The sequence below is a fragment of the Camelus dromedarius genome, chromosome 11 (genome assembly GCF_036321535.1).
Source record: "Camelus dromedarius isolate mCamDro1 chromosome 11, mCamDro1.pat, whole genome shotgun sequence".
NCBI lineage: Eukaryota > Metazoa > Chordata > Mammalia > Artiodactyla > Camelidae > Camelus > Camelus dromedarius.
Window position 1 is genome coordinate 10291567 of NC_087446.1, and position 27453 is coordinate 10319019.

At 51.6% G+C, this 27453-nt stretch overlaps 1 protein-coding gene across 20 annotated transcripts in view; it reads left to right on the top strand.

Annotated features, from left to right (window-relative positions):
- APOL3 (apolipoprotein L3) overlaps nucleotides 1–27453 on the top strand; it is a 56184-nt gene that overhangs the window by 18648 nt on the left and 10083 nt on the right. For 4 of the 20 annotated variants that reach the window (XM_031463192.2, XM_031463189.2, XM_064491499.1 and 1 more), the window contains 2 exons: nucleotides 1543–1663; nucleotides 4725–6563. The exons of 3 other annotated variants lie outside the window; for them this stretch is intronic. In XM_031463192.2, coding sequence (XP_031319052.1) covers nucleotides 4795–5586 — 792 coding nt within the window. In that variant the 5' untranslated portion in view covers nucleotides 1543–1663; nucleotides 4725–4794 and the 3' untranslated portion in view covers nucleotides 5587–6563. Of the gene's footprint in view, nucleotides 1–1542; nucleotides 1664–4724; nucleotides 6564–10407; nucleotides 10601–10630; nucleotides 10771–18217; nucleotides 18326–18702; nucleotides 18886–20190; nucleotides 20312–23303; nucleotides 25200–27453 lie in introns of those variants that run through there. 13 more of the 20 variants (XM_064491505.1, XM_064491507.1, XM_064491508.1 and 10 more) reach the window with 12 other exon arrangements.

The window sequence follows — 27453 nt, forward strand, 5'->3', positions numbered from 1 at the left end:
AAGCAACCAGTTGACATCCTCCCAGGGGCTGCAAAGGACAGCAAAATAGTCAATTGGAAACAAAATGCAGGGGGCAGAGACTAGAAGCCAGGGGCCCCCAGCCGGCCCTGGGGCCCGTGAGGGAGGCCGGGCTGCAGGAGCCCTGAGGATCAGCTCTCCTCAGAAACAAGACCGTCTCCTGTGTATAAACGGGGCAGCTGGGCTCAGTGGAGCCAGTGGGAGCTGTGGCCCCTGGGAGCAGCCTGGGGGAGAGAGAGGTGACAGGGACGGACCACAGGCTCAGAGCTGAGGTCCCGCCCCTCACGCCCCTGAGAAAGCCCCTCCCCGCCCGGCCTGGCGTCTGTGACTCGCGGGAGGAGTCTCTCACCTGGTATTTTTACTCAACGCTCTGGATTCTGAGACTTTTTAAAAACTGAAGTAACATGGATTTATAAGATTACATAAGGTTCGTGTGTACAACATATTTCTACCTCTGTATCCCCTACACTGTGCTCACCGCCACAAACGGGTTGCAAAGAGTCCCCACAGATACGCTGTAGGGGAGAATGCAGACATCACAGGGGGGTTTAAAATGTAAGAAGGCTTCAAAGTAATGTCATAAAAATCCCCGAGAGTTTCAACCTCTCAGCTTTGGGCGGCTGGCCAAAGCTGGCCTTGGGCGGTCACTGCCCTGTCTAGTTTCACTTTCTTCTTCTGCGAAGTAGGGATAATGACTCTTTGTGGGAACGTGACACGAAGCGCATTTTCCATCCTGTCGCAGGCCACATGTAAATACGTACCAGTCCCCAGTCTCTTATTAGCAATTTCATAAACTCCAAATCCCTGAAACCACACATGGTTTTGGTAACTCACGTGGGCAGCAATCTTGCCCTGTGCTGACCTGAGGCAGTTTATAGTCATTACGTTCTGTGTCCCTTAATGTGAATATTCATTTGTTTCACTGTCGAAACATGAATGCATTTCTTTATAGGCTGCTGCCCAGACTCTGCTGTAAATGGTGACTAATATGTCTTATGTGTCCTGTATTTATTCTTTCTAAAGGATTAAATTTTTCGTTTCCTAAACACACCTAAATGCCAGGAATTCTATAAATAGTTCTGGAGCCTGAAAGTGCAAGGCTGAGGAAGTGGCGGGTCGGTTTCTGGTGAGACCTCATTCCCGGGTGTCAGTGCCTGCGGCCGGCTGGTCCTGTTCTCACACGGTCCTTTCTCAGTGTGCAGAGAGAGAGGGATGGGGACACGTATCCCTTCTTCATCCCATATGGACACCATTATTTTGGATTAAGACTCATACTTACAACCTCATTTAACCATAATTACCACCACTTTAAAGTTCCTATCTGTAATACAATCACTTAGGCGGGTCAGGGTTTCAACATACGAATTTGGGGGGGACCAAGATCTGCCCATATCACTGGTGACCCCATCAACAGTTTTCCAGGGGAGCACTGCTCAGGAAGATGAAGTGTAATCCCTTTATACTCAATACCATTAAGTTCCACCACAATTTCTCCTAATCTTCTGCTCCTTTCTTCCCATCTAGATACTGAGAGCTTCTTTGAGGCTGTTGTCGAATCTCTGCGGGACATACTGAGCAGAGAGGAACTGGTACGCCTGCTGACTGAAGTCCTAAATAGATTTGTGGCTGAGGACAACTTGTCCAGGTGACCTGCATGGGGGCCCCAGGGATGTCACCCAAACACCCCTCCCTGGGCCAGGTTTCCTCTAGCAGGCACACCTCCTCCAGGAAGTATCCTGTGGTTGGGGTCGAAGTTGATCCTTCTTAAGAATTCATGAGGAATTTTTCCTCTGTGTCATTTGCTGGCAGTGAATGGCCTCGGGTTGAGAAGAGATGAAACTGCAAGGAAGGGGCAGGTTATTGACCTTGGACAAGTTACTTAACTTCTCTCTGCCTTGGTTTCTTCATTGTTCAACTCTTTTGTGAGGAAACTGAGATAATACATGCCAAGTGCTTAGCATAATGGCTGACACATAGTAGGTGCTCAGTTAATGTTAACCTTGAAAAAGCTTGTTGGGAAGAGACTGGGGTCAAAGGTCTTGTTCCTGGAAATGAGGACCAAGCAGGACTCCCTTTGGGATGAGTCAGAACATTCCTGACACAATCAGGAATGTGCCCTAGGGGTTCTGACTGGAGCCCTGGTATCCCCATCTTAGGAACTAGCCAGACACTGCAGGACCCGGGGCCCCTAGGGCATAGAGGCCGGGGTGGAATTGAATGGAGCTGAGTTGGGTCCTGGCTCTATCCTGGCCCAGCTCTAGGGCTCTGGGCTTCCATCCTGGATCTCAGATTTGTCATCTGTACAAAAGGAGACTCAGTTCAATCTGATGGACTGTGGTGATGGCCTTAGGGTGAACTTTGGGGTCTCAGGTGGGAACCAAGTGCAAACATCTTATGCAAAGGTCCAGGGAGGCCTAGATCTGGGTCAGACTAAGGGTTCAGGATGGAGCAGAGAGGTCCAGGTCGGGGGGCTAGTAGGAAAGCATGGGCAGCGGGGCCAGGAACAGAGTGAGGGGAGTGACCCTTGGACACAAAACTGAAGGGGCTGTGACCCTAGCAGAGGTGCCGTGAGTGGGAGAGGGGACATTTCTTCCCTCCCGGACTTGATACCCTGGTGCTGGGCATAGAGGGCCTGGAGGGTGACTCTGTCCTCCATACCCTGCCTGGGGGCCAGGGGGTCTTAACTGCTATCTGGGACCCTCCTCTATTCTATATACAGTAGCATGACCTGTCTGAATGCAGTGTGGCTTAGTGGTGACTCCACTGCCACAATGAGTGGCTGCCAATTTTGTGTAGTTTACAGATTTCTGAGGAGACTGTCAAGTCCCCACCAAACAGGAATGTACTTCGTCCACCAGCTCATCCAAATGCATGTAGGACTTCTCAGGCTTAGCAACTGATACAGATGTTTCCTAAGGTCCCTTGAGTCTTTTGGAGGGTCCATTGAGTTGCACATGGCCTTGGTGTGCAGGTATGTGAAGCTGTCACAGCTAAGGTGTGTTAGGCTGGTGACACCTGAGAGGTGAGGTGCTGGGTGGTGGGTTGGGAGTCAGTGAGGTGGGCTGGAGAGTCCAAGGTGACCCAGAGTTCATAGACTCTCTCCTGCTTCCCAGTCAGTTGGGGAAGTGGATGGACCTAGTGACCTTCAACTGGGAAGGCCAGAGGCATAAGTCTTGGAAAGGAGCATAGGTCAGGGACAGTGATCACTAAGGTCCCTTCTAGCTGTGAGTCCTAGGTCTTAAAACAAATACTAAGTACTCAGAATTAGCAAAAATACAAAGTCTCAGTGCACAGTCCCCCGACTGACCTAACTCTTGACAGCAATGACAAATTTGGAGGAAGCCCCAAACCACCCTCCGGTTGGAGAATTCCTGAGAAGGATGCACAGAGCTCCCTGACAGCTGGCACACTCCCAGGTCCGATTACCACAGGGAAGGATGCGGGTCCCCAGCAGCCACAGGGCATTGTCTGGGAGGGTTTCAAACATGAAGCTTCTCGTCCTCAGGAGGCATTACTGTCCTGTATTCAGTGTGTTCAGGGCACATGGGTCAGTGCCAACCAGGGGTGCCCAGTGAGTTTTTTAAAAAGTGCTCCTGACAGTCCTTGACACGATAAGGAAGACTGCATTCAGGACTGTGGTGACAGGTGTGAAGCCCATTGCTGTAGAGCAGACACACTGGGCTCAAGACCGAATACAGCACAGACACTGGGGACTTATAGCCAAGGAGCAGAGTGAGGGGTGGTGGAGGGAAAATTACTGAGATGAGACACCAATGGGAGGGGATTCCTGTTTATCTTTCCTAACAGGATTCTCGCTAAAGGCAGGTCAAGGGCGGCTGCATCAAAGGTGGGAGATGAGGAATTTGATCAGGTATCAAAGGCAATCAGACCTCAGAGTTGGGGAGTCTTACTACGTGGATTTAGCAGGGTTCTTGCTGAGACTGGGTGATAGGGGCCATCGGGGACAGGACAGGGAAGGGAAGGGTGGAGGCCTGGTTGAGAAGAGGACTCAGAAGAGCCTGACTAATGTTTGGTCAAGGAGAGAGTCTCAGGCACCCCGAGCCTCAGTGCACAGGGTCCTCCTGGGGCTCAATCACAGGCTGCCCGCCCGGCTGACCTGTGTCTCCAACCCCTCCTGGAGGTCAGACCAGCACCCTGTTGTCCAGTTCCCCCAGAAGTCAGGACTGACACAACATGATCCAGAGACCCATCACACATCACCCTGGCAGACTGTCCAATGGCTAGAGACCCAGGCAAAGCAGGGCACTCCCCTATCAGCCAGAAAATTCTAGGGGCTTAGGAATCACTTCCCTTAGAGAAGGGCAAAAGCAGGTTGATTCTCACCACACACTAATCTTCTCTGAATGAAGGTTTCTCTGCTCCAGTCCCATTTCTCTGTGTTTACCTGCAGAGCTCCCGCTCTACAAGCACCTTGGAGGTGATGGTGTTGCACTATCTGAGTCAGAACGTGTCTTACCAAACACCTACCACTTAAGAGTGTCCTAAGATGGCTTGTGCTTGTTTATTCCCTGTTTCAACAAGTATAATGGAGCCTCTATAATGTACAAAGTATGTGCATAATGGCAGTAGAATATCTCTTTGGTTACAGTACAATCTTTGTGATTTATGCAAGATGAATCTTGTTAAGACTACTTTACAGAGAATCCCAAACTAACTTCTTAACCCCCTGGCCTTCACTGTTACAGGGAAGAGGCAGATGCACTGCGTGAATACCTGAACGAGCTGAATGCAGACTTGGCCCTGAGCGACCGAGACATGCTGCTAAGGGAGCAGCTGAGTAGGAAGAGGTTCTTGAAGAGGTTTCCTCGGGTGAAACGGAAGCTTGAGGAAAGCATAAGAAAGCTGCACGCACTTGCAGACAAGGTGGACAAGGATCACAGGGACTGCACCATCTATAAGGTGGCGGCCACCTCTGCTGGTGCAGCGTCTGGCCTCCTGAACATCCTTGGCCTGACTCTGGCACCTGCGACATCGGGGGTCAGTCTGGCACTCTTGGCAACTGGGTTAGGGCTGGGGGCCACAGCTGCTGTGACCAGTGTGGCCACCAGTGTCAAGGAACACAAGAGCGTGTCATTAGCAGAAAACGTAGCCTGTCACCTGATGTCACCTTCTATCAAAAAATGGACAGTGGTCAAGGAGATTCTACAGCAGAGCAGGCCCCGAATTGTTTCCTCAAGAGAAAAACTCACAGAAGCCGTGCAACGCATTGAAATGAATATCCGTGCCATCAAGCTGGTCAGAGCCAACCCTGGCTTATTGGAAGAGGTTATGCGCTTTCTGACCACTGGGCAAATCTCATACCAATGTAGCAAACAGTTGCAGGAAGTTCTCAAAGACACAGGTCTGGCAATGGCCAAAGGAGCCCGAATCCTGGCTGTGGCCTCTGCAAGTTCCGTCCTTGTGATGGATGTGGGCTACCTTGTTAAAGAGGCAATGCACCTGCGTCAGGGGGCAAAGGCAGAGTTTTCTGAACAGCTAAGGCAGCGGGCCCGGGAGCTGGAGAGCAGGTTGGAGGAGCTCACCCGGACCTACGAGAGTCTGCAGTAAGGCCTGTCCCCCCCCGCCACCCCCACCGCCAGAGCAGTGCAAGGAGCAGGGGCCCGCGCGGAGCCAATATGCAGAGGCAGCTTTTTAGAGGGAAAAAGAGAGCCAAATAAAACTTATGGAGCTGAGTGTGAAGGAATTTGGCATTTCTGGGTCTGAGCACAGCCAGGCAGGGATTCAAGCAGGTGGCAGATGGGGAAAGACAAGGAAGGAGCCTGGAGCCCAGAATAAGGGCAGAGGGGGGACGAGAGAGTGAGGGGAAGGAGGGAAACCATGTCTCATGAACAAAGAAGACATTGGGAGCCTGAAGAAAGAGAGAGGCTGGAGGAACAAGCAAGAAGAAGACTAGGAACGCAAAAGAGTTGCAAATAGGAGAAAGTCAAAGAGTTGGGACTGTTGGATCGTGCGAGAGGTGGCAGTGGCTCCTCCATCACCCCTCCCTGGGGTGTGATGTCCCTGCAGAAGAGAATCTTCCCTGGTGGGGTCTCCAGCCCTCCTTTTCCACTATCAAGATGCCTTTTCCTCCCAGCACGTTTATCGGAATTAGGCAGTGATGTCTTGAGGATGATGACGGTGGTGTTGGTGGTGTTGGTGTTGATGGTGGTGATGACAACACAGTGGGTCAAATATTTGTCAAATTGCCAAGTGCCCTTTGGGACCAGGATGAACTGAGAGACCACATAAGTTCCTGTGAAACACCGAATGCTGTGTGGGAACAGAGGTTGATTTGGAAAAAAGAAAGAAGGAAGGAAGGAAGGAAGGAGATAAAGGAAGAAAGAAACCCAGATGCAAACAGCGGGACAAGGAAATTTGTGGTGTGTGAAGCAGTTCAACAAGCATGGGGCCAAGACATGCAGCCTCTCTGAGTTTCAGTTTCTTCATCAGATTGGGGGTGGTGCGGGACAAGATATTCCAGATCCCTCTGGCTGTCCCCACCTTCTGTTCTATAGCTCTTGGGTCAATAAATACGCACTGATTCACTCGGCCTTTCTTTGTTGATTCTCAGGCTCACCTGGGCTCCAGGTGCCTAACCACCCTTCCCCAGGGGCCTGTCTTCCAGGATCTTGGGGAGTAAGTCATCAATCACTCCTCCTGCTTGCCCTCTGGGCTCCCGCCCTCCCATCCATTCATTTCACTCAGACCCTGGTGCCTGAAGGCCCCACAGGGACCACTGGGGGAAGCCCATACACCTCTGGCTTGGGCTGAGCTCAGGTACATTCCCCCTCCAGCACCTGGGGCCCAGGACTGACACGTGGCACGCAGGCTGCTTTGGATCAGAAGGGCTTCTTTGCAGGTAGGAGACAGCGTCAGCCCTGAACAGAGGGGCAGAGAGAGACAGCCAGACAGCACACAGCCTCCCCCAAGCTACCTTCCCGTTTCACCCAGACTCCTGCAAGAGCTTCCAGTAAGGGTCTCGCTGTGTTTACCCAGGTGGCCCTGCCCCTGCCCCCTGTCTGCTCCCCACAGTGGGCTCCAATGAACTTCTTAAGAGAGATCTTAGGAAACAGCTGCTTCCGACTTTCCAACAGCTTCCTGTTACTCTCAGCACAGAAGCCCAAAGCCTCTGTGCAGCCCAGAGTCACATGCTGTAGCCGAAGTTTCCCTGAGGGCAGAGCTGGAGGCCCGGCTCACGGGATCTCTGGGAGCAGGACGTGGAGGGTCTGGGGAAGTGAAACAGGAGAGGAGGGAAAGTAGACACAAGTCCGAGTTCATGACTTCGTCATTCATGTGGGGGATGGAGTCTGCCAGGACCTTCGGAGGAGCCTGCGTGGAGTGGCCTCAGATTCACCCTGTCTAGGGAGGAAAGAAGGAAGCATCTGAATGCTGCTCTCCCCCAGCCCCTGGGCCTGCTTTACTGGGCACGGACTCTCTGTGTTTCCAAGGGTGGAGCATGTGAGGGCCACAATGGCTCCCACACCTGGAACCCAGAGCAGGGAGCCAGAGACATATGAGAATGATCTGGGACATCTCCTCAGTCACCTACCACATGATCCACTCCCTTCTGTGTCCTTTTGTAAAAACCACCTCACAGAGAACTTTTCTAGGTCCATTTGCACCCCCCCCCAATCAGCCAGTGTTTCCTTGGGGCCTCCATCAAACCTTCTATTCCTTCCTGAAAAGATCAGCAGTCACGGCCACCCGCTTGCCTGACCCCTGGAATCATGAGTTTCATTGCTTCATCAATTCTTCTCCAGCCCTTGGAGAATTCACAGTCTCTCCCGGACATCACTTGAGTCGTGTTTCAGGCACTGGGGCTTTGAGCCATTCAGGATCCGTCCCCTTCCCCCTGAACCCCGACAGCTCAGTCCCACTGCACTCCCTGTGCATCTGATGCAGTTCCCGGGTCACAGCTGTGTCAGCTGAGAGTCCTCGGGTTACAACCAACAGAAACGGAGTCTGGCAAAGGAAGCGCAGAAGAGGGTCCATTGGAAAGGGACTGGGGCAGGTCACAGACCGGGAGGAAGCAGGAGACCTTTCCTGTTCTGGGAGCACAGAACTCAGGCAGGTCCGTCGCCAGGAGTTTCTGTTCTGCCCCCTGAGGCCCTGCCAGCCCTTAGCTTAGGTGCATCCTCGGCAATTCCCAGGAGGCAGCATGGCCTGGTCAGGGGACTGTATTCTTGGACCAATTTTTCAGTCAAAGCAATGAGGGGAAAAATGAGTAATAAGGATGCAAACCTTGGGGGAAAGTTTCAGATGAAGAGGCACCAGATTTGGGGCTGCCTGTGTACACACGTGCACAACTAGGCAAACAAGAAGACTCTCCTTCCTGGTGCTGGTTCCAACCATCCCTTATACAATGGTGAGTCCAACAGCCCACTCCACAGTTGGAGGAAAATACAGATAATCTCCACCCACTGCATCTTGAAGCTCTGTGTGGAGCGGAGGGCCTCAGCACGGTGCCTGAACTCCTCCTGCTCCACTGGGCTGCTTTCTCAATCTTGACAGCCCTATGTCTCTATCTGCACGTCTATCTAGGAACCTCTGACGTACAGGTGGGGCCACCACCACCACTCACCATGGCTCCCACAGATACTAGTATTTCCCTGCTGATTCCACTCAGTGTTCCTCTGAGCAATGGGAGCATTCAGTCCTGTGGGGCCGGGCTAGGTCCTCACCGTATTAGGCACTGTCACCTGGGTTCCTGCAGTCGGTCCTCACAGCAGCTCTGCGACTTGAGTGCTGTCACCCCCTGAGAACATGAGGAGGTGGCCCTAGGGCCAGGAAAATGGCCAAGGCCACCAGCCTGGGAAGGGCAATCCTTGGGTGGGGTCTCTAGTGCCCTGTGTTCCGGGAGAGGAGGCCATCCTCGAGCCCCGAGCAGCTCCCGTGGGAGTCAGGGGCCCCTCTGCTGCAGGACAGCGGGCCAGGTCCCGGCACATGTGTCCCCTGAGCCCCTCCGTGTCTGTGCTCTGGGACGCCCGATCCAGCCTGGGCTCTGAGCACTGGGGGATGGAGTGTGAGTCTGTGGAGTTTGGACAAACGGACCCTTGCCGAACATCAGCTACTACCATTCTCCTGCCAAACAGAAGCCCCTGAGTTGCTGGCAGACAGCCCCTGCCTTTCCCCTCCCCACCGGCTTCCTTATGTGCAAAATTCGATCAGATTCCTGGCCTGTGTTCCGGCCTGATTAAAGACCAAACTGTAGTGTGTGGTCCTCGTGGATTCAACCCATCACTCTTCTGTCCCTCCCTCAAGTGCTGGGGCGGGTGGCCGCGAGGCCCCAGGGACGTTTCCTGGGATGAAACGGCCCTGATGGAAGGCCAGGCTCTCTGTGGGGTCCAAGCCCCCTCAGGCCCTGCTCCGGGCACCAAAGCAGAAAAGTGAAACCACAGCACAGCTGTACGACTTACAAGCTGTGGGGCCTTTACTTCTCACTCTGTTTATGAGGGAGGAGGGGCTGACAGTTCCTAAGTTAGACAGGGATATGGATGTACATGCCAGCACAGCGCCCAACAGTTTCAGGGCTCCATCGACGGTGGCTCTTTGCTTGGGAACCAAACAGGAAACAGGACTTGCTTCCTGTTTTAGACTTTTCTGAGTTGCCAGCACACTGACCCTCTGGTAAGCATCCTCCCGTTGTAGATAAAAACGTCTGTTGTCCAGTGGAAACAAGCCTGGGAAGAAAAGACCAATGTGCTCTCAGCCCTCCCCTCAAACGTCTGCAGCCATCCAAATGGCTGTGACAGCCAAGGATGGGCCTCCTCGGGCAAGTCACTGGGACCGAAAGTCACCAGTGCTGTCCCTTCCAGCAGGGCCAGGTCTACAGGGACCTGATTAAGAGGTGGGGTCATGGACACACTGGCTGAGGGGTGGGCTCAGGCCCCTCTCCCAGGTACCATGGGAGCAGAGCAGGGGACTCTGCAGGGGAAGGTCCCGGAGGACATCTAAGAGGAAGTGATGCCTGATTTGTGCTCTGGAGCAAGAGCCTGACTTTTCCAGGTGTAGGAGCAGGTGTTCTGGCAGAAAGACCTGAGTGAACCAATGCCCAGAACCCACATGAGGGAGGCATTCAGCAGCAGCAACATGACAGGTGCGCAGTGAGCCTCTGGTATGTTCGGGGACTGTGCCAAGTGCCGGTGGCAAGAAGGTGCATAAAGAAGGGGGGCTGGGGATTGTGAGGGGCAGAGTGGGCAGAAGAGGCTGGGAGGAAGGCCATGGGGATGGGGAGTAATTTGCCCAGGGCCTCGTGGTCTGTTGGTGGCAAGTGTTCCTTTCCAGAGACTGAGCAAGATGGGCTGAGCCTAGAAGGACGTGGAATGTCAGGTCTGCAGTTGTTTGTCTAAGGGGTCAGTCAGCAGAGAGGGAGGGAGTAGCCGAGGGTGGAGTCTGGTGGGCAGAGTCTGTGCTGTGAGCAACTCAGGATCCAGGCTTGCAATTTCTCTTTTGATTTGGGGGGTGGATCTGGGCCCCAAGGAGGCTGTGGCTGGTTATTACACAGAAGCACAGCTGGTGACTGGATCCGCGCAGCTGGGAACGTCTGGGTCTGGTTCACACTCAGCCAGAGCGAGACTCCTGGGTAAGCAGACCCCCGTCTCCCCATCCTCAGCACGACTCTCTGAGAAGAGGGTGCTGGTCACTCGCTGATTTTCAGAGTTTTGAGAGAAGAAGGAAATGGAATCTCAGGGAGAGGAGGTGAGGGGCCCAGGACCACCGGGTAAGCAGTGCAGAGCCTGGATGTGGAGGCAGGTAGGTCTGACGTCTTCCTCCCGCCCCCTCGTACCAAAAACAGAGCACAGGGAGGGCAAAAACTGCTCAGGTGGGTGAGACATGAGCGGTGACCCCAGAAGGAAAGTGTATGTTGAGGGCTCAGTCCTTGGAGAAATTAGGAGGAAGCAGAAAAAGTAGAGAAGGGGGAGTCAGAGCCCCTTGTCCTTGTGGCCAGGCCACCTTGAGGCCTCCCCGGGGTTCTGCGTTGAGGCTCAGGGGGCCAAAGATTAATTCTGAGATACAAGAAATTAAGGTCTTTCCCCCCAATCCTGTCTCTGAGTGCCTGCTCAGTGCCCTGGGGGGAAACTGAGGCCTGAGAGGGGAGGACAGGGAACCAAGCAGGCAGTCAGTGGGGCTTTGCCTTCCTGGGCTCCCCGGGCGCTCTCTCAGGACTGTGTGAGGTGGGAGATGCAGGAGGTGGGCTGTGAGGAAGGAGGCCCGGAGGGAGGAAGGTCGAGGGCCCCCTGCACATTCCCACAGCACGTTTCCTGTTTTGCATCTTAGGACAAAACGCCCATCTGTAGACTTGTGCCAATGAAAATAATCAGTAAAGGACGTATAATAGGAATAGAAAAGCGTTTTCTTTGAGCCTAACTTAGGACTACACCACAGACGACAGCCTCTCAGGGAACTCTGAGGAAGCGCTCTGCCAGAAGCGCGGTTTTCAGCAGTTTTATATCAGAACAAAGATCGTTAAGCAAGTAAGGGGTACATTTCTTCAAGGTTTCAAAAAAAAAGAAAGCAGCCCGTCCACAGCGAGTCAGCGTGCCCTTGGCACCTGGGAAGGGAGGCCCATCACCTAAGGAGGACCAGCACGGGCGTCCCGGGGCGGGGGGGCGTTTAATCTTTATGTTTAACGTGGACATTCATGCTTCTGGCCAGTGTGCTCTCTTCTTTAATATGTAGCGAAAAGGGAGGCTTGTGGGAAGATAATTACCTTTTGAAAAACCTGAGGGTTTCAGGATTTCTCTCCCTCTGGAGAAATGGCAAAGTCCAGACAACAGAACAGAACAAGAATCAGAGCCCAGCCCAGCTTCCCAGGGTTGGGGCAGGTCTGAATCTGAGTTTCCCCTCATGAAGCAGAGGACAGTAACTGTTCCCGTCACAGGGCCGCTGCAGCAAGTGCGGTCCTGGGTGTGAAGATGGTTTCCGATGGTAAACGGTTCAGGTGCTGTTGTGGTTTTCCCCAAAGTTTGGGTTTTAAGGATTTATTTTTTATAAATGTAATTGAGATAAAATGTACATAACAAAATTCCACATTTCGTCTTTTTAAAGTATCCAGTTCAGTGGCATTAAGGGCATTCACATTGTTGGGTACCCAGCACCACCATCCAGTCACAGAACATTTTACATCTTTCAAACCTGAACTCTGTCCGCATGAAACTCTAACTCCACATCCCTCTGCCCTCCATCCCTGGGAAGCACCACTGTCCTCCCCGTCCTCAGGAATCTGTCACTGTCGGTACCTTGTGTGAGTGGAATCATACAGTATTTGTCCTTGTATGACAGGCTTCTTTTTCCACATTCACTGGTTAATGTGGTAAGATGTACACGACCTATCACTTACCACCTTGGCCGTTTCAAAGTGTGCAGCTGCGGGGTAAATACATTCAGCATGTTGTGCCACCATCACCGCCATCCACAGCTCCACGGTCCTTTCATCCTGTAAAACTGAGACTTTGTACCTATAAACACACACTCCCCCCCCCACAGCCCCTGGGAACCACCATTCTACTTTTTGTCCTACCTTTTATCTCTAGGAATATTTTTAATCTGGGTACCTCATATAAGGAGAAACATATGGTCTTTGTCCTTTAGTGACTGTTCTCTTTCACTGAGCATAATGTCTTCCAATTTCATCCATGTTGTAGCACATGTCCAGATTCCCACCTCCTTTTTAAAATGTGAATAATATTCCGTTGTATGTATAGACCACATTTTTTTTTCTTGTTCATCCATTGATGGAAGCTTGGGTTGCTCTGACCTTTTGGCCTTTGCCAATAATGCTGCCAGGAACACGAGTTTCAAGCATCTGTTGAAGACTCTGGTTTCAGAGGGGAGGGTACAGCTCAGTGATGGAGAGCGTGCTTGGTATGGGTGAGGTCCTGGGTTCAATTCTCTGTACCTCCACTAACTAAAGAAACCTAATTACCTCCTAGCCAAAAAAGAAAATGCCTTTAAAAAAAAAAAAAAAAAGCTCTGCTTTTATATCTCTGGGGTCTAAACCCGGAAGTGGAATTGCTGGATCACATGAGAGTTCTGTATTTAATTGTTTAAGGCACTGTCATACTGTTTGCCACAGAGACTGGATGCTGTTATTTTTAAGGCCATATTTTAACACAACTGGGCCATCAGACAAGGATCTCCTCGATCTCCTAACAACCAGGAGGATAGAGGTTGGGCACCCCTGGAACATGTCCCAGAGATGCCCGGGGGTGTGGCTGTCACAGCCCCCTCTCTACCCAGCCCCACCCCTCGCACCCGTGGTTTGGGATCTGCTGACCTTGAGGCTCTTCTCTCTGGGAGAACCTTTTTTACAACATCCTAGTAACTAGCTGAGTGTGTTTCAGTTTAAAGTCACTCATCAAACTCAATTACTCCATTACCTGTTTTAATGAGAATGTGTCCAGTTGTCTTCAACATTACCCTACATGAAAATTAAACACGTATTTATCTTGACTTCAACATAAAAATATTAAAACAATGGGCTGATTTTATTTGTCATCTTTATATGTAGTTCTGAAACTTACTGAGTTGACAGCTGATAACTCACTCAGGGCCTGATTTTCCCACCTGAGGAGACACCAGTAGGACTGTCCAGTGAGTGATGCTGGCAGCCTGGCAACAAGGGGCCGAGACCAGATCCCGTGTGGTCACCAGGTGCGGTCAGCGTGGAGGCAATTCCCCTGTGCTGTGCCGCATGAGGTGCCTGTGTCTGCTAGCCACTGGGATGACCTCTAAAGTCCCCATTGTCACATGCTTAGTTGGAACCTCCTTACCCACTCTCACTGTCCTATAAAAATGGACAACCACAGGCAGGAGGTGGGTCCCTGTTCTGGAACACACAACTACTAATGTCCAGCATGTTGGAGACACTGACAAATCCACAGGAGATGGAGAGATGGGGTGGGACAGGGGTCAGTGGGGCAGTGCTATGTGCCCCTGCCTTTTGACGCTTCCAGTCCCCACCAGGTGATGCTGGTGGCATCTGCCAGACACTTTTGTGAGCAATTTGCAGGTGACTTTCCCACCAAGCTGGCATTGCCTTCACCATGGCTGAACTTGATCTGGACCAAAGATTTTGGCCAAGACCCTGACTCTGGAGCTGTAGCCATCTTGGTGATTGGTCTTGTAATGCTGGGGGGCAGGTTGAGCCCAATTTTATAGTCACTGGACCATTGGAGTCTCTAAGGGAGTGACCTCAGCTCATGTCCCTGGAGTCAAGAGGTGCTTAATCCCCACCTCAGTTTGAGTCTAGACCCCCATCTGCTTGCTATCCCATTTGACCGTGTTTATCTAGGCCATGGACACCCCTCATCCATCTGCACACTTATCAGGGGTCCCTCATGATAACCAGGCCTCAGCTCATAAGGGTATTTAATTGAGTTCTGCATCTCTCGTGGTTTTGTTTGGAGGTCAAGATAAAGTCGTGCTAGTGAAAGGCCATTTCCGGTAGCCGGCGCACTTCTCCATGAGACAAACATAGCCGCAATGAACAAAGTCTGTTTTCTGCAGAACAAAAACAAAACAATTTCCTCAACTTTCTCAAAGGGTCTCATTTTAAAAACCTGTTTAAAGTTTTCAGGCTTTCATGTGGATTCGTAGGCTCTCAGTGTGGTGTGGAGGTTCCCCTCCATCGACTGTAAGCATTGTGAACAGCGTCTCCTGTCTCTCATCGTATTCTGACCTGCTTCACGGTGTCTTTTAAAATTTTTAATGTTCAATGTCAAATAGCTTGGACTTTCCTTTATGGGTTCCGGGATTTGTCTCTTGATTAGAAAGGTTTCCTCAAAAAAATATGATTTTTGACATTTCTTCCAAAATGTTGGTAGTTTTTTTTTTTTTTTTCTACTTTATTTACATTTAGATCCCTTTGGGATAGATTGTTGATTGGTTAGAAGTATTTTACTTCTTCCTCTTCCTCCTCCTGCCTCCCCCTCCCTCCGCTTCCTCCTCCACCCCCTCCCCCTCCTCCCTTTCCCAGCTTCCTCTCCTGCCTCTCCTTCAAGCAGGGTATATTTAACAGTAACCCACCACAGTCAAAATGCAACACACCCTTTTTTGTGCCTTCAATGGAGCCTCCAGTGCAGACAGGAAATGACCCCACCCTCCTCCCCACAAAGTCCCTGGTATAAGTTAGGGGACCCAGTGGCAAGGGGCTGGAGGGAGCCTGGTCGGACACCCAGACCAGGCCCGGCCACCCTGGGGGAGCAGAGCTTTGGGAATGCCCTGCTCAAGGCGTGGGCGTTATTCAGACTTTAGCTGGAACCCATGTTTTTTCCAGAATTCTCACTTCTTCTTTCTCCTCCTATAAAAATTTCGTGGCAGGAGTAAGGAGACATGAGGAAATACAGGGTGCTTCCTGCTACCTGACATTGGACAGACTGAACCTGGAAACCTTTTGTAACCCTAGTTGGCTTAGAGCTAAGGGCTGTAGGGCTTTCAGTTTAGGGATCTTTTGAAAGCGGGAGATGCCTGTAAATGGAAAGACTCAGGAGTAAGTTAGAGCTCCCAGAATCCTATTCTGACAGGCAATTTGTGTGACATCTGTACCAGACTCATCTGTTCTCTGCCAGAAAGAGCTTTTCATCAAGACACACGAGGAAAACAAAGGGAATTACTTGACCACACGTGAGACAGGGCATGTGCTGTGTCATGGAGGAGCTGGTTGCTTCCTGTCTAATTACTGGGTCCCACCACCCATATTTTAGCCACGCTGCACCCCAGCAGGTGCCCCTGAGGCCCTGGAGCAGGAGGTGCAGTGGAGAAACTCAACACAAACAGAACCACAACTAGGAAAGCCCAACCTGCAAGGGGAGAAGGGAGAGTCCCTGGAGCAGCAGCCGGGGGCGGGGCCTGGGGCGGGGCCTCCAGGACAGGTAACCTGTCAAGTGGTGAGGAGGGGGAGGCCTTCCAGGGGGAGGGAGCGGTGCAGAGCAAAGACCACAAACACAGCCAGCCTTATCCTGGGCTCTTATTACACCTGTGAGGACCTTTACTCTCATTTCAGTCAGGGCTCAGGAGGGGTACTTGAGAACTGCCCTTTTGCCATCTTAAAAATTGCGGAAATGTCACCAACATTTGCTTTCTTTCCTCACCTCCCATGGCAAGGTAGTCACAAACAGAAACAAAAACTTCTCTGTTTATAAAGATCTGCCTTAAAAAAATATTGAACTGGCGAGACACAGGATGGACAATATCATATACTTTGAATGTGAATAAGAATTCGCACAATTTGTTTCTGTAACAGGGTGTCAAAATGAAAAATATTTAGATGTTCATACCTTCTGGCCCAGTCATTCTATTTCCAGAAATAGCTTAAAGAAACAATCTCAAATAGAGGCAAAGTTTTACACAAGAAGACTGTCCTTTGCACTATTATTTACATAAAGAACTAGAAATCTAGGCTCCAGCAGTTAGGGGAGGACAATAGAGATGACCAGGCACCATCAGGGGCGCTGAGCAGCCCAGGGCGGGCCTGCAAGGATTGCACCTGGTCCAGTGGGACCCCAGGCCCTTGTGATATGAACGACCTTGCAAAGCAAGGAGAGCATGGGCTTTGGGAAACTGTAGCACCAGGAAACTTATCCAGGCAGAAACTGGAGCACAGTGTGCAAGATATCATTTGGGATTCATTTCAATTATGACTTCTTACAAAAAATTGAATACAGTTCCCTCTGTTGTACAGAAGCTCCTTGTTGTTTATCTATTAGGTACACAGTAATGTGTTTTTATTAATCTGGAACTCCTAAGGTATAATGGGAAACAATCTGGAAACATGGACATACATGTATGTGCGTGTGTAACAGAGTCGCTTTGCTGTACTCGGGAAGCTAACATTGTAAATCGACTACACATCAATTTAACAAAAGCAAGCTGTAAAAATAAGATTCCTAACCCCCTCTCCCCACCATGCTGTATGAATGCATTTCAATTTTTTCTTATATGTACTATAAATATTGAAGTATAGCTCTAATCTATGTATTGATCATATACGAACCTCTGCTCAAGGAGCTCCAGGGGAACTGGGATACAGACACATGAGAACTAAGACCCAGCGTAACTGTGGGAATAGCTCAGAGATGCAGAAAGCAGTAAGTACAACCGCTTTCGAAAACTGTTTACCAGTGCGAGCTCCAGTGTTGTAGGCACCTTGTGAGATAGCAAATCCACTTCGGGGAAATACCCACCAGAAACAGGGCATAAGTCCACACAAAAGATCCGTACAAGCATTTCCATGGCAGCTTTATTTATAATAGCTATGAAATTGAAGTACCTCAAATATCTATTCAGAGAATAGATCAATGCAATGTGGTACATTCATCAAATAGAATACACTGTGTGATCCTATTTCTATAAAATTTAAAAAGAGGCAACTTAATCCAGTGTGGTAGAGGTGAGCGTGGTGGTTACCTTCTGGTGGCACAATACTGACTGGGAAGAGGGAACAGGAGAATTTGGAGGAGCTGCTGGGATGTTTGATTTCTTGATGTGGCTGCTGGTTACAGAATTAACATAGATAAAAACTAAGCCTCCTATACCCTGAAGACTTGTGCCCTTGGCTGTATGTAATTTATATCTCAATATAATAATTTTATATAAAAAGACAATTTTAGAATGAGAAGACCCATTTACAAATAAACATATATCCATTAATAAAAGTGATTAGTCATTGAAGGGAGTAAAGAAGAATCATCATACACAGGGGATTTGGATCTGAAGGCCTTGGGTTCAAGTCCGGGCTGCAGCAGCAGTGGGAAAACTTGGACTAACCTAAGTTTACGTGAGTTTCTAGAGCCCTGCACATCATAGACCCTGGAAGAATATTAATGATCAGCAGTTAGTTAACACAGATACTCCCACACTCACATAATTTGCAGAGAATTCTCTTCCTATCTTTTCTTCTGTTGTTTGGTTTGATTGCTTCTATAACTTCCCACAACTTCTATTGTCTGAATATCTTCTCCTTGTGCCCCAACAGGACAATAGGACTCTGACTTGGCTGGGAGGGAGGTGCAGTGAAGGGAAGAGCTTTCCCTGAATAGCCACCAGCAGACACCAGTAGACAGACGAAGTCATTGCATTGAGTTCTCTGTGGGCTGGTGGCCATCCCAGTGGAAAACAGCCAGAGACCTGTCCCCTCAGTGCTCCCTGTTGCCAGAGCTCACTCATGTTCCAGTCCACAATCTGTTTTCTCTTGCCCAAGGGTGAAGACACACCTCCTTCCAGCCTGACACAGACTGGTGAGCTGAAGTGACGACGCTGACATCCACTGCTGGCATCATGATGGCACTATGCCACATTTACAGCCCAGGTACTCAGCTGCCCCTTCCCTGGCTGCTTCCAACTTGTGCCCTAGAATGAGGGCAGTGTCTCCAGGCTGAGTTAACCTACAGAGGAATCAAGACCCAAGAAGGGGTTCACAAGCATCCTTGAGGCCCGAAGAGGGGCCAAGGGGAGTCCACCCCACCAAAGGAGTCTGTCCCCACAGACTCCTCGGCCTTCTCTTCAGGAGGCCATGGCCAAGGTGCTCACTCCTTCCCTCACCCATGGCACAACATATGCTATGAGTGGGGCAGGGAAGCCCTGGGAAGGGGGCGACACTAGCCAGGAGCATCTCAAGGCTAGGATGGGTGGAGAGGAGGTAGACCCACAACCCTGAAGGCTTCTCTGCCTTCTCCCTTTGTCCAGAATCCTCCTGCTCCCAGACCCTGGACTCTTACCAATTGAAACTCCTTCCTCCAGCTCTCCTGCCAGCCTCACCGCTCTTCCAGGGTCAGCAGAATCCTGAATGGAACCCAAGTCTGGCATTTGCCACCTGCCACCTGTGTGACCTGGAGCACCTTCCCTGACCTCCCCCATAAAATGGGAATGGTATTCCCTCATGTTGTCCTGAGGATCAAATATAACGTAGGTCTGTGGCTGGGCCAGTGCCTGCCCCGGAGCAGGTCCTCCTGGTGGTTGCTGTCACTGTGTGTCCCAGGTGGGGCCTCGCTGCACCCCAGAATTCTCACCCCCCACCTCCAAGGTTCCCTTAGGGCACCTGTTCACCAGGTGGGACTGCCTCAGGCAGCTACTGATCCCATTGCCCTCAGATACCCCTGCAGACACCCAGGTGCTCAGGCATTTCCCCACCCCCCTCACCCCAATCAATCAACATACAGATTCAGTGCTGTGAGTTCCCTCCATGAAAGCCCTGGTTTCCTTTCACCCTTAGTGACGCAGGAGAGAGAAAAAACTGAGTAACTCTCCACGCACCGAATTCAACACTGTGTTTCCTTAACTCCTGTTTTCTAATGACCACTTTGCCCCCATCACTGGATTACTAAGCAACTAAATCACTCTGTCCCAGGGGCTGCCCAGGACAGCAAAGTGCCAAGTGGAAACATAAGCGGGGGGAGCAGAGTAGAAGCCAGGGGCCCCCCAGCCGGCTCTGGGGTCCTTGAGGGAGGACGGGCTGCGGGAGCACTGAGGATCAGCTCTCTTCAGAAACAAGACGGTCCCCTGTGTATAAACGGGCCAGCTGGGCTGAATGGAGCCAGTGGGAGCTGGGCCCCTGGGAGCAGCCTGGGGGAGAGAGAGGTGACAGGGATGGACCACAGGCTCAGAGCTGAGGTCCTGCCCCTCACGCCCCTGAGGAAGCCCCTCCCCGCCTGGCCTGGAGTCTGTGACTTTTTAAAAATTAAAGTAACATTGCTTTATGTAAGTTTTGGGTGCAGATCCTTATATTTCTACTTCTGTATGCACTACTGCACTCACTAGCAAGAGTAGGTAGGGTTGGGTCCTGGTGACACCTCTTGTCCTGGGTGTCAGTGCCTGCTGCCTTCTGGTCCTGTTCTCACACAGTCCTTTCTCAGCGTGGAGAGAGAGCTGGACTGGCACCACTTCCTCTTCCAATAAGGACACCGCCTTACTGGCTTAGGGCCCCACACTTATGACCTCATTTAACCATAATTATTTCCTGAAATGTCCTAATTTTAAATTCAGTCACGTGCAGGGTCAGGGTTTGCACATATGAATTTGTGGAGGGCCCAGTCCTGCCCAAAGCACTGGGTGACTCCATCAACAGTACCCAGGGGAACAGTGCTCAGGAAGATGAACTGTAACCACTTTGTGCTGAAGACAAATCATGTTGCACTGCAATTTGGTCTAATTTGATTCTTTTTTCTTTCCATCTAGATAAGGAGTGGTTTTTTGAGGCTGTCATTGAGTGCCTCTGGGACATATTGAACAGAGAGGAACTCCTGCACCTGCTGACTGCAGTCCTAGATAGAATTGACGATGAGGAAAATTTATCAAGGTGACTTGTGTGGGTGCCCCAGGAATGTCACCTAAAGCCCCCACCATGGCTAAGTTCCTCCTGGCAGGCACACCTCCTCCAGGCAGTATCCTAGGGTTGGGATCGAGGATTTCCTTCTCAATAATCCATGAGGAATTTTTCCACCATGTCATCTGCTGGCGGTGAACGGCCTCAGGTTGAGAAGAGATGAAACTGCAAGGAAGGGGCAGGTTATTGACCTCGGACAAGCTACTTAACTACTCTCTGCCTTGGTTTCTTATTGTTCAATTTTATTGTGAGGAAACCGAGATAATACACGCCAAGTGCTTAGCATAATGGCTGACTTGTAGTAGGTTCTCTGTTCATGTTAACTTTGAAAAAGGGTTTTGGGAAGAGACCAAGGCCAAGGTTCTTGTTCCTGGAGATGAGAACAAAACAGGACTCCCTTTGGGATGAGTCAGAAAACTGCTGACACCATCAGTTTGTGTCCTGGGGGTTCTTTCTGACTGGAGCCCTGGTATCCCCATCTTAGGAACTAGCCAGACACTGCAGGACCCGGGGCCCCTAGGACAGAGAGGCTGGGGTGGAATTGGATGGAGCTGAGCTGGGTCCTGGCTCTATCCTGGCCCAACTCTGGGGCTCTGGGCTTATGTCCTGGATCTCAGATTTGTCATCTGTACAAAGGGAGAAGTTGTTCAATCTGATGGACTGTGGTGATGGCTTTAGAGTGAACCACGGGGTCACAGGGGGGGAACCAAGTGCAGGCATGTCGTGCAAAGGTCCAGGGAGGCCTGGACCAGGGTCAGACCCAAGGCTCAGGATGGAGAGAGAGGTTCAGGTGGGGGAACTAGTAGAATGTGTTGGCAAAGGGCCAGGACCAGAGTGAGGGGAGTGACCCCTAGAACACAAAGCTGAAGGGGCTGTGAACCCAGCAGAGGTGCCGTGAGTGGGAGAGGGGACATTTCTTCCCTCCCTGGTGCTGGGCATAGAGGGCCCAGGGTGACTGTGTCCTCCACACCCTGCCTGGGGGCCCAGGAGTCTTGAATGCCATGTGGGACCCTCTTCTATTCCACATAGAGTAGCCTGACATGTCTGAATGCAGTGTGGCTTAGTCATGACTCCACTGTCAGAATGAGGGGCTGCCAGTTTTGTGCAATTTGTGTGATTCTGAGGAGACTGTCAAGTCCCCACCAAACAGGATTATGTTTCCTCTACCAGCTCATCCAAATGCAGGCCTTTCAGGATTAGCAATTTATATGGATGTTTCATAAAGTCTTTTGAATCTTTTAGAGGGTCCATCGAGTTGCACATGGCCTTGGGGTGCAAGCAAATGAAGCTGTCCCAGCTGAGGTGTGAGTTAGGCTGGTGACACCTGAGAGCTCGGGGGTACAGGATGGTGGGTTGGGAGTCGGTGAGGTGGGCTGGAGAGTCCAGGGGGACCCAGGGTTAATAGCCTCTCTCCTGATTCCCAGTCAGTTAGGGAAGTGGATGGACCCAGTGACCTTCACCTGGATGGATACAGGGCATCAGGCTGGGCAGAGGGCGTAGGTCAGGGAAGTGATCACTAAGGACCCCTCTAGCTGTGAGTTTTGGTCTTCAAACAAATTCTATGTACGCGGTGCAGACAAACTGCAAAGCCTGAGTGCACAGTCCCCAGATTGTCCTACCTCTTGACAGCAGTGACAAATTTGGAGGATGCCACAAACCGCCCTAACGTTGGAGAATTCCTGAAAAGGATGCACAGAACTCCCTGATAGCAGGCAGACTCCCAGGTCCTGTTTACTACAGGGAATGATGCGGGTTCCCAGCAGCCACAGAGCAGAGTCTGGGAGCGTTTCAAACACGAAGCTTCTCTTGTCCTCAGGACGCATTACTGTCCTGAGTTCAGTATGTCGGTGCACATAGGGCTCTGTCAACCAGGGATGCATACTGTGCTTAAAAAATGGTCCTGATAGACTTTAATATGATGAGGCAGGCAGCATTCACGATTGTGGTGACAGGTGTTAAGCCCATTGCTGTAGAGGAGAGAGACTGGGCTCAAGCCCAAATACAGAACAGACAACTGGGGATTTACAGTCAAGGAGCAGAGTGAGGCAGGAGTGGAGGGAAAATTACTGAGAGGAGACACCAAGGGGAGGGGATTCCTGTTAAACTTTCCTAACAGGATTCTCGCTAAAGGCAGGTCAAAGACGGATGCCTCAAAGGTGGGAGATGAGGAATTGGATCAGGTATCAAAGTGATCAGACCTCAGAGTGGGGGAGTCTCACTACGTGGATTTAGCAGGGTTCTTGCTGAGACTAGGGGATAGGGGCCATCGGGGACAGGACAGGGAAGGGGAAGGTGGAGGTCTGGTTGAGAAGAGGACTCAGAAGAGCCTGAACAAAATTTGGTCAAGGAGAGAGTCTCAGGCACCCCGAGCCTCAGTGCACAGGGTCCTCCTGGGGCTCAATCACATGTTGCCCGCCCGGCTGACCTGCGTCTCAGGCCCCTTTCAGAGTTAAGACCAATGCCCTCGTGTCCAGTTCCTCCAGAGGTCAGGACTGACACCGCATGACCCAGAGGCCCATCACGCATCACCCTGGCAGACTGTCAGCGGCCAGGGGCCCAGGCAAACCAGGGCACTCCTATCAGCCAGAACATTCTAGGGGCTTAGGGATCACTTCCCTTAGCCAAGGGCAAAAGCAGGTTGATTCCTCACTGCACCCTAAGCTTCTCTGAATGAGGGCTTCTCTTCTGCAGTCCCACCTCTGTGTGTTTACCTGCGGAGCTCCCGCTCTACAAGCACCTTGGAGGTGATGGTGTTGACCTGCCTCTGAGTCAGAATGTGTCTTACCAAATATCTACCACTTAATAGTATCCTAAGATGACTTGTGCTTTTTTATGCTGTGTTTGAACAAATACCATGGAGCCACTGCAATATACAAAATATGTGCATAATGTTGATCCAAAAAAACTTATATTTGTAAAAGTCTTTTCTCTTTGGTTTATAGTAAAATGTCTGTGATTTATGCAGGATGAATCTTGTTGTGCCTATTTTACGGAGAACTCCAAAGTTCCTTTCTGAATCCCTTGACCTTCACGGTTACAGGGGAGAGTCAGCAGCACTACGCGAATACCTGGATGATGTGAAGACACTCTTGGCCCTCAAGGTCAAATACAGCCTGCTAAAGGAGCAGCTGAATAGGAAGAGGTTTTTAAAGATATTTCCTCAGGTGAAACAGGAGATTGAGGAATGCATAGGAAAGCTCTGTGCACTTGCAGACAAGGTGGACAAGGTTCACAGGGACTGCACCATCTCCAAGGTGGCAGCTGCCTCTGCTGGTGTTGTGTCTGGCATCCTGACCATCGCTGGCCTGGCTCTGGCACCTGTGACAGCGGGGGTCAGTCTGGCACTCTCGGCAACTGGGTTAGGGCTGGGGGCTGCATCTGCCGTGACCAGTGTGGCCACGAGTGTCGTGGAACGTGTTGTCATGTCATCAGCAGAAACTGAAGACAATGACCTAATGTCAACTGCCATCAACAGATGGAAAATGGTCAAGGAGGTTCTACTGCAGAGTGGGCACAAAATTGTTTCTGCAGCACAGAAACTCGTAGAAGCCGTGCAACAGATTGAAAAGAATATCCATGCCATCGAGCTGCTCAGAGCCAACACTGGCTTAGCAGGAGATGTGCAGCGCTTCCTGACCACTGGGCAAATCTCAGTCCAAAGCAGCAGGAAGGTGCAGGAAGTTTTTAAAGGCACAGCTCTGGCAATGAGCACAGGAGCCCGGGCCTTTGGTATGGCCACTGCAGGTTTCTCCCTTCTCTGGAACGTGGGCTCCGTGGTGAATGAGTCAGTGAACCTGCTTGTGGGGGCAAAGGCGGAGTCTGCTGTGCGGCTAAGGCAGAGGGCCCTGGAGCTGGAGAGGATGTTGGAGGAGCTCACCCAGACCTACGAGAATCTGCTGTAGGGTCTGACTCCCCTCCAGCCCCCCGACCCAGAGCAGTGCAGGGAGCAGAGGCATGTGAGTGGCGAAGACGCAGAGGTAGCTTTCAAGAGGGGGAAAGGGGACAAATAAAACTTATGGACTTAGGTGTGAAGGAATGTGGCATTTACCGGTCTGAGCACAGCTGGGCATCGATTCATGAAGGTGGCAGCTGGTGAAAGAGAAGGAAGGAGCCTAGAGCCTGGAATAAGGGCACAGGGGGAACGAGAGAGGGAGGGGAAAGGGGAAACCATGTATCATGGACAAAGAAGACCCTGGGGGCCTGAATAAAGAGAGAGGATGGAGGATCAAGGAACAAGAAGGCTGCAAACAGAAAAGAATAGCAAATGGAGAAATCAAAGAGTTGGGACTGTTGGATGGTGGGAGAGGGGACAGTGGCTCCTCTATCGCCCCTCCCCGGGGTCTGATGTCCCTACCAGAAGAGAGTCTTCCTGGTGGGGGTCCCCAGCCCTCCTTTTCCAGCATCAGTTCAGCTTTGACTTCCAGCAGGTTTATCTGAATTGGGCAGTGACGTCTTCAGTATGATGATGATGGTGGTGGTGATGACACCCCAGGGGGTGGGATATTTGTCAAGTTGCCAGGTGCCCTGTGGGACCAGGGTGCACTGAGAGACCAATGAAGTTCCTGTGAAACATCAAATACTGTGTTGGAATAGAGGTTGATATGAAAAACCAAACCAAACCAAACCAAACCAAACAAAATAAAAGAAAGAAGGAAAGAAAACTGAATCCAGATGCCAGTAACAGGACAATGAGCTTTGTGAAGTGTCCAGGAGATGAACTAGCTTGGGGCCAGGAGGCTGAAACTCCCTGAGCTGCAGTTTCTTCATCAGCTGGGGATAGTGCAGGACAAGATACGTGAGATGCTGTCCCCACCTTCTCTTCTATAGCTCTTGGGTCAATAAATACACGCTGATTCACTCAGCCTTTCTTGGTTGATTCTCAGGCTCAGCTGGTCTCTGGGTGTCTGACTGTCCTTCCTCAGGAGCCTGTCTTCCAGGACCTGAGGGAGCAAGCCCTCCATCACTCCTTATGCTGGCCCTCTGGACTCTTGCCCTCCCATCCTGTCATTTCCCTCAGACCCTGGTAGCACAGGCCCCACAAGGACCCCTGGGGGAAGCCCATACTTGTCTGGCTTGGGCTGAGCTCAGGTACATTCCCCCTCCAGCACCTGGGGCCCAGGACTGACACGTGGCACGCAGGCTGATTTGGATCCGAAGGGCTTCTTTGCAGGTAGGAGACAATGTCAGCCTGAACAGAGGGGCAGAGAGAGACATTCAGCACACAGCCTCCCCCAGGCTACCTTCCCGTTTCACCCAGACTCCTGCAAGAGCTTCTACAAAGGGTCTCGCTGTGTTTACCCAGGTGGCCCTGGCCCTGCCCTCCATCTACTCTCCACAGTGGGCTCCGATGACACTTAAGAAGAGAGATCATAGCAAGCAGCTGCTTCCAACTCTTAAGCGGCTTCCCGTTACTCTCAGCACAGAAGCCCAAAGCCTCTGAGCAGCCCACAGTCACCTCTGTAGCCTGGGGTCCCCTGAGGGCAGAGCTGGAGGCCAGGCTCAGGGATCCCTGGGAGCAGGACGTGGAGGGGCTGGGGAAGTGAAACAGGGGAGGAGGGAAAGTCAACACAAGGCCGTGTTCTAGACTTTGTCACCCATGTGGGGGATGGAGTCTGTCAGGACCTTCTGAGGAGCCTGCGTGGAGTGGCCTCAGAGTCACCCTGTCCAGGGAGGAAGGAGGGAAGCATCTGAGCGCTGCTCTCCCTCAGCCCCCGGGCCTGCTCTTGGGCACGGACTCTCTGTGTTCCCACGGGTGGAGCGTGTGAGGCCACACAGGTTCCCACGCCTTGAGCCCCGGGCAGGGGGCCAGAGACACATGAGAAAGATCCGGGACATCTCCTCAGTCACCCACCTCGTGCTCCACTGCCTTCTGTGTCCTTTTGTAAAAACCACCTCGCAGAAGACTTTTCTCAGTCCCTCTGCCTCCCCATGAGCCAGTGTTCCCCTGGGACTTCCATCAAACCTTCCATTCCTTCCTGAAGAGGTCAGCAGTCACGGCCACCCGCTTCCCTGACCACTGGAATCGTGAGTTTCATTGCTTCATCGATTCTTCACCAGCCCTTGGAGAAGTCAGTCTCTCACGGACATCACTTGGGCCGTCTTTAGGGCACTGCAGCTTTGAGTCATTCAGGATCCTTCCGCTTCCCCCTGAACCCTGACAGCTCAGTCCCACTGCACTCCCTGTGCATCTGATGCAGTTCCCGGGTCACAGCTGTGTCAGCTGAGAGTCCTCGGGTTACAACCAACAGAAACGGAGTCTGGCAAAGGAAGCGCAGAAGAGGGTCCATTGGAAGGGGCCTGGGGCAGGTCGGAGACCGGGAAGAAGCAGGAGACCTTCCCTGTTCTGGGAGCACAGGACTCAGGCCGGTCCTTCTCCAGAAGTTTCTGTTCTGCCCCCTGAGGCCCTGCCAGCACTCGGCTTAGGTCCATCCTCGGCAACTCCCGGGAGACAGAATGGCCTGGTCGGGTGGCTGTACTCTTGGACCAATTTGTCAGGCAAAGTGATGAGGGCTAAAATGAGTAATAAGGACGCAAACCCTGGGGGAAAGTTTCAGATGAAGAGGCACCAGATTTGGGGCTGCCTGTGTACACACGTGCACTGCCTAGACACACAAGAAGACTCTCCTTGCTGGTCCTGGTTCCACACATCCCTTATACAACGGTGGATCCAACACCCACTTCCGCAGTTGGAGGGAAATATAGGTAATCTCCACCCACAGCATCCTGAAGCTCTGTGCTGGAGTGGAGGGCCTCAGCACGGTGCCTGAACTCCTCCTGCTCCACTGGGCTGCTTTCTCAATCTTGACAGCCCTATGTCTCTATCTGCACGTGTATCTAGGAACCTCTGACGTACAGGTGGGGCCACCACCACCACTCACCATGGCTCCCACGGATACTAGCATTTCCCTGCTGATTCCACTCAGTGTTCCTCTGAGCAATGGGAGCATTCAGTCCTGTGGGGCTGGGCTGGGCCCTCACGGTGTTATGCACTATAACCTGGGTTCCCGCAGTGGGTCCTCATAGCACCTCTGCGAGTTTAGTGCTGTCACCCTCTGAGAACACGAGGAGGCGGCCCTAGGGACAGGAAAATGGCCAAGGCCACCAGCCTGGGAAGG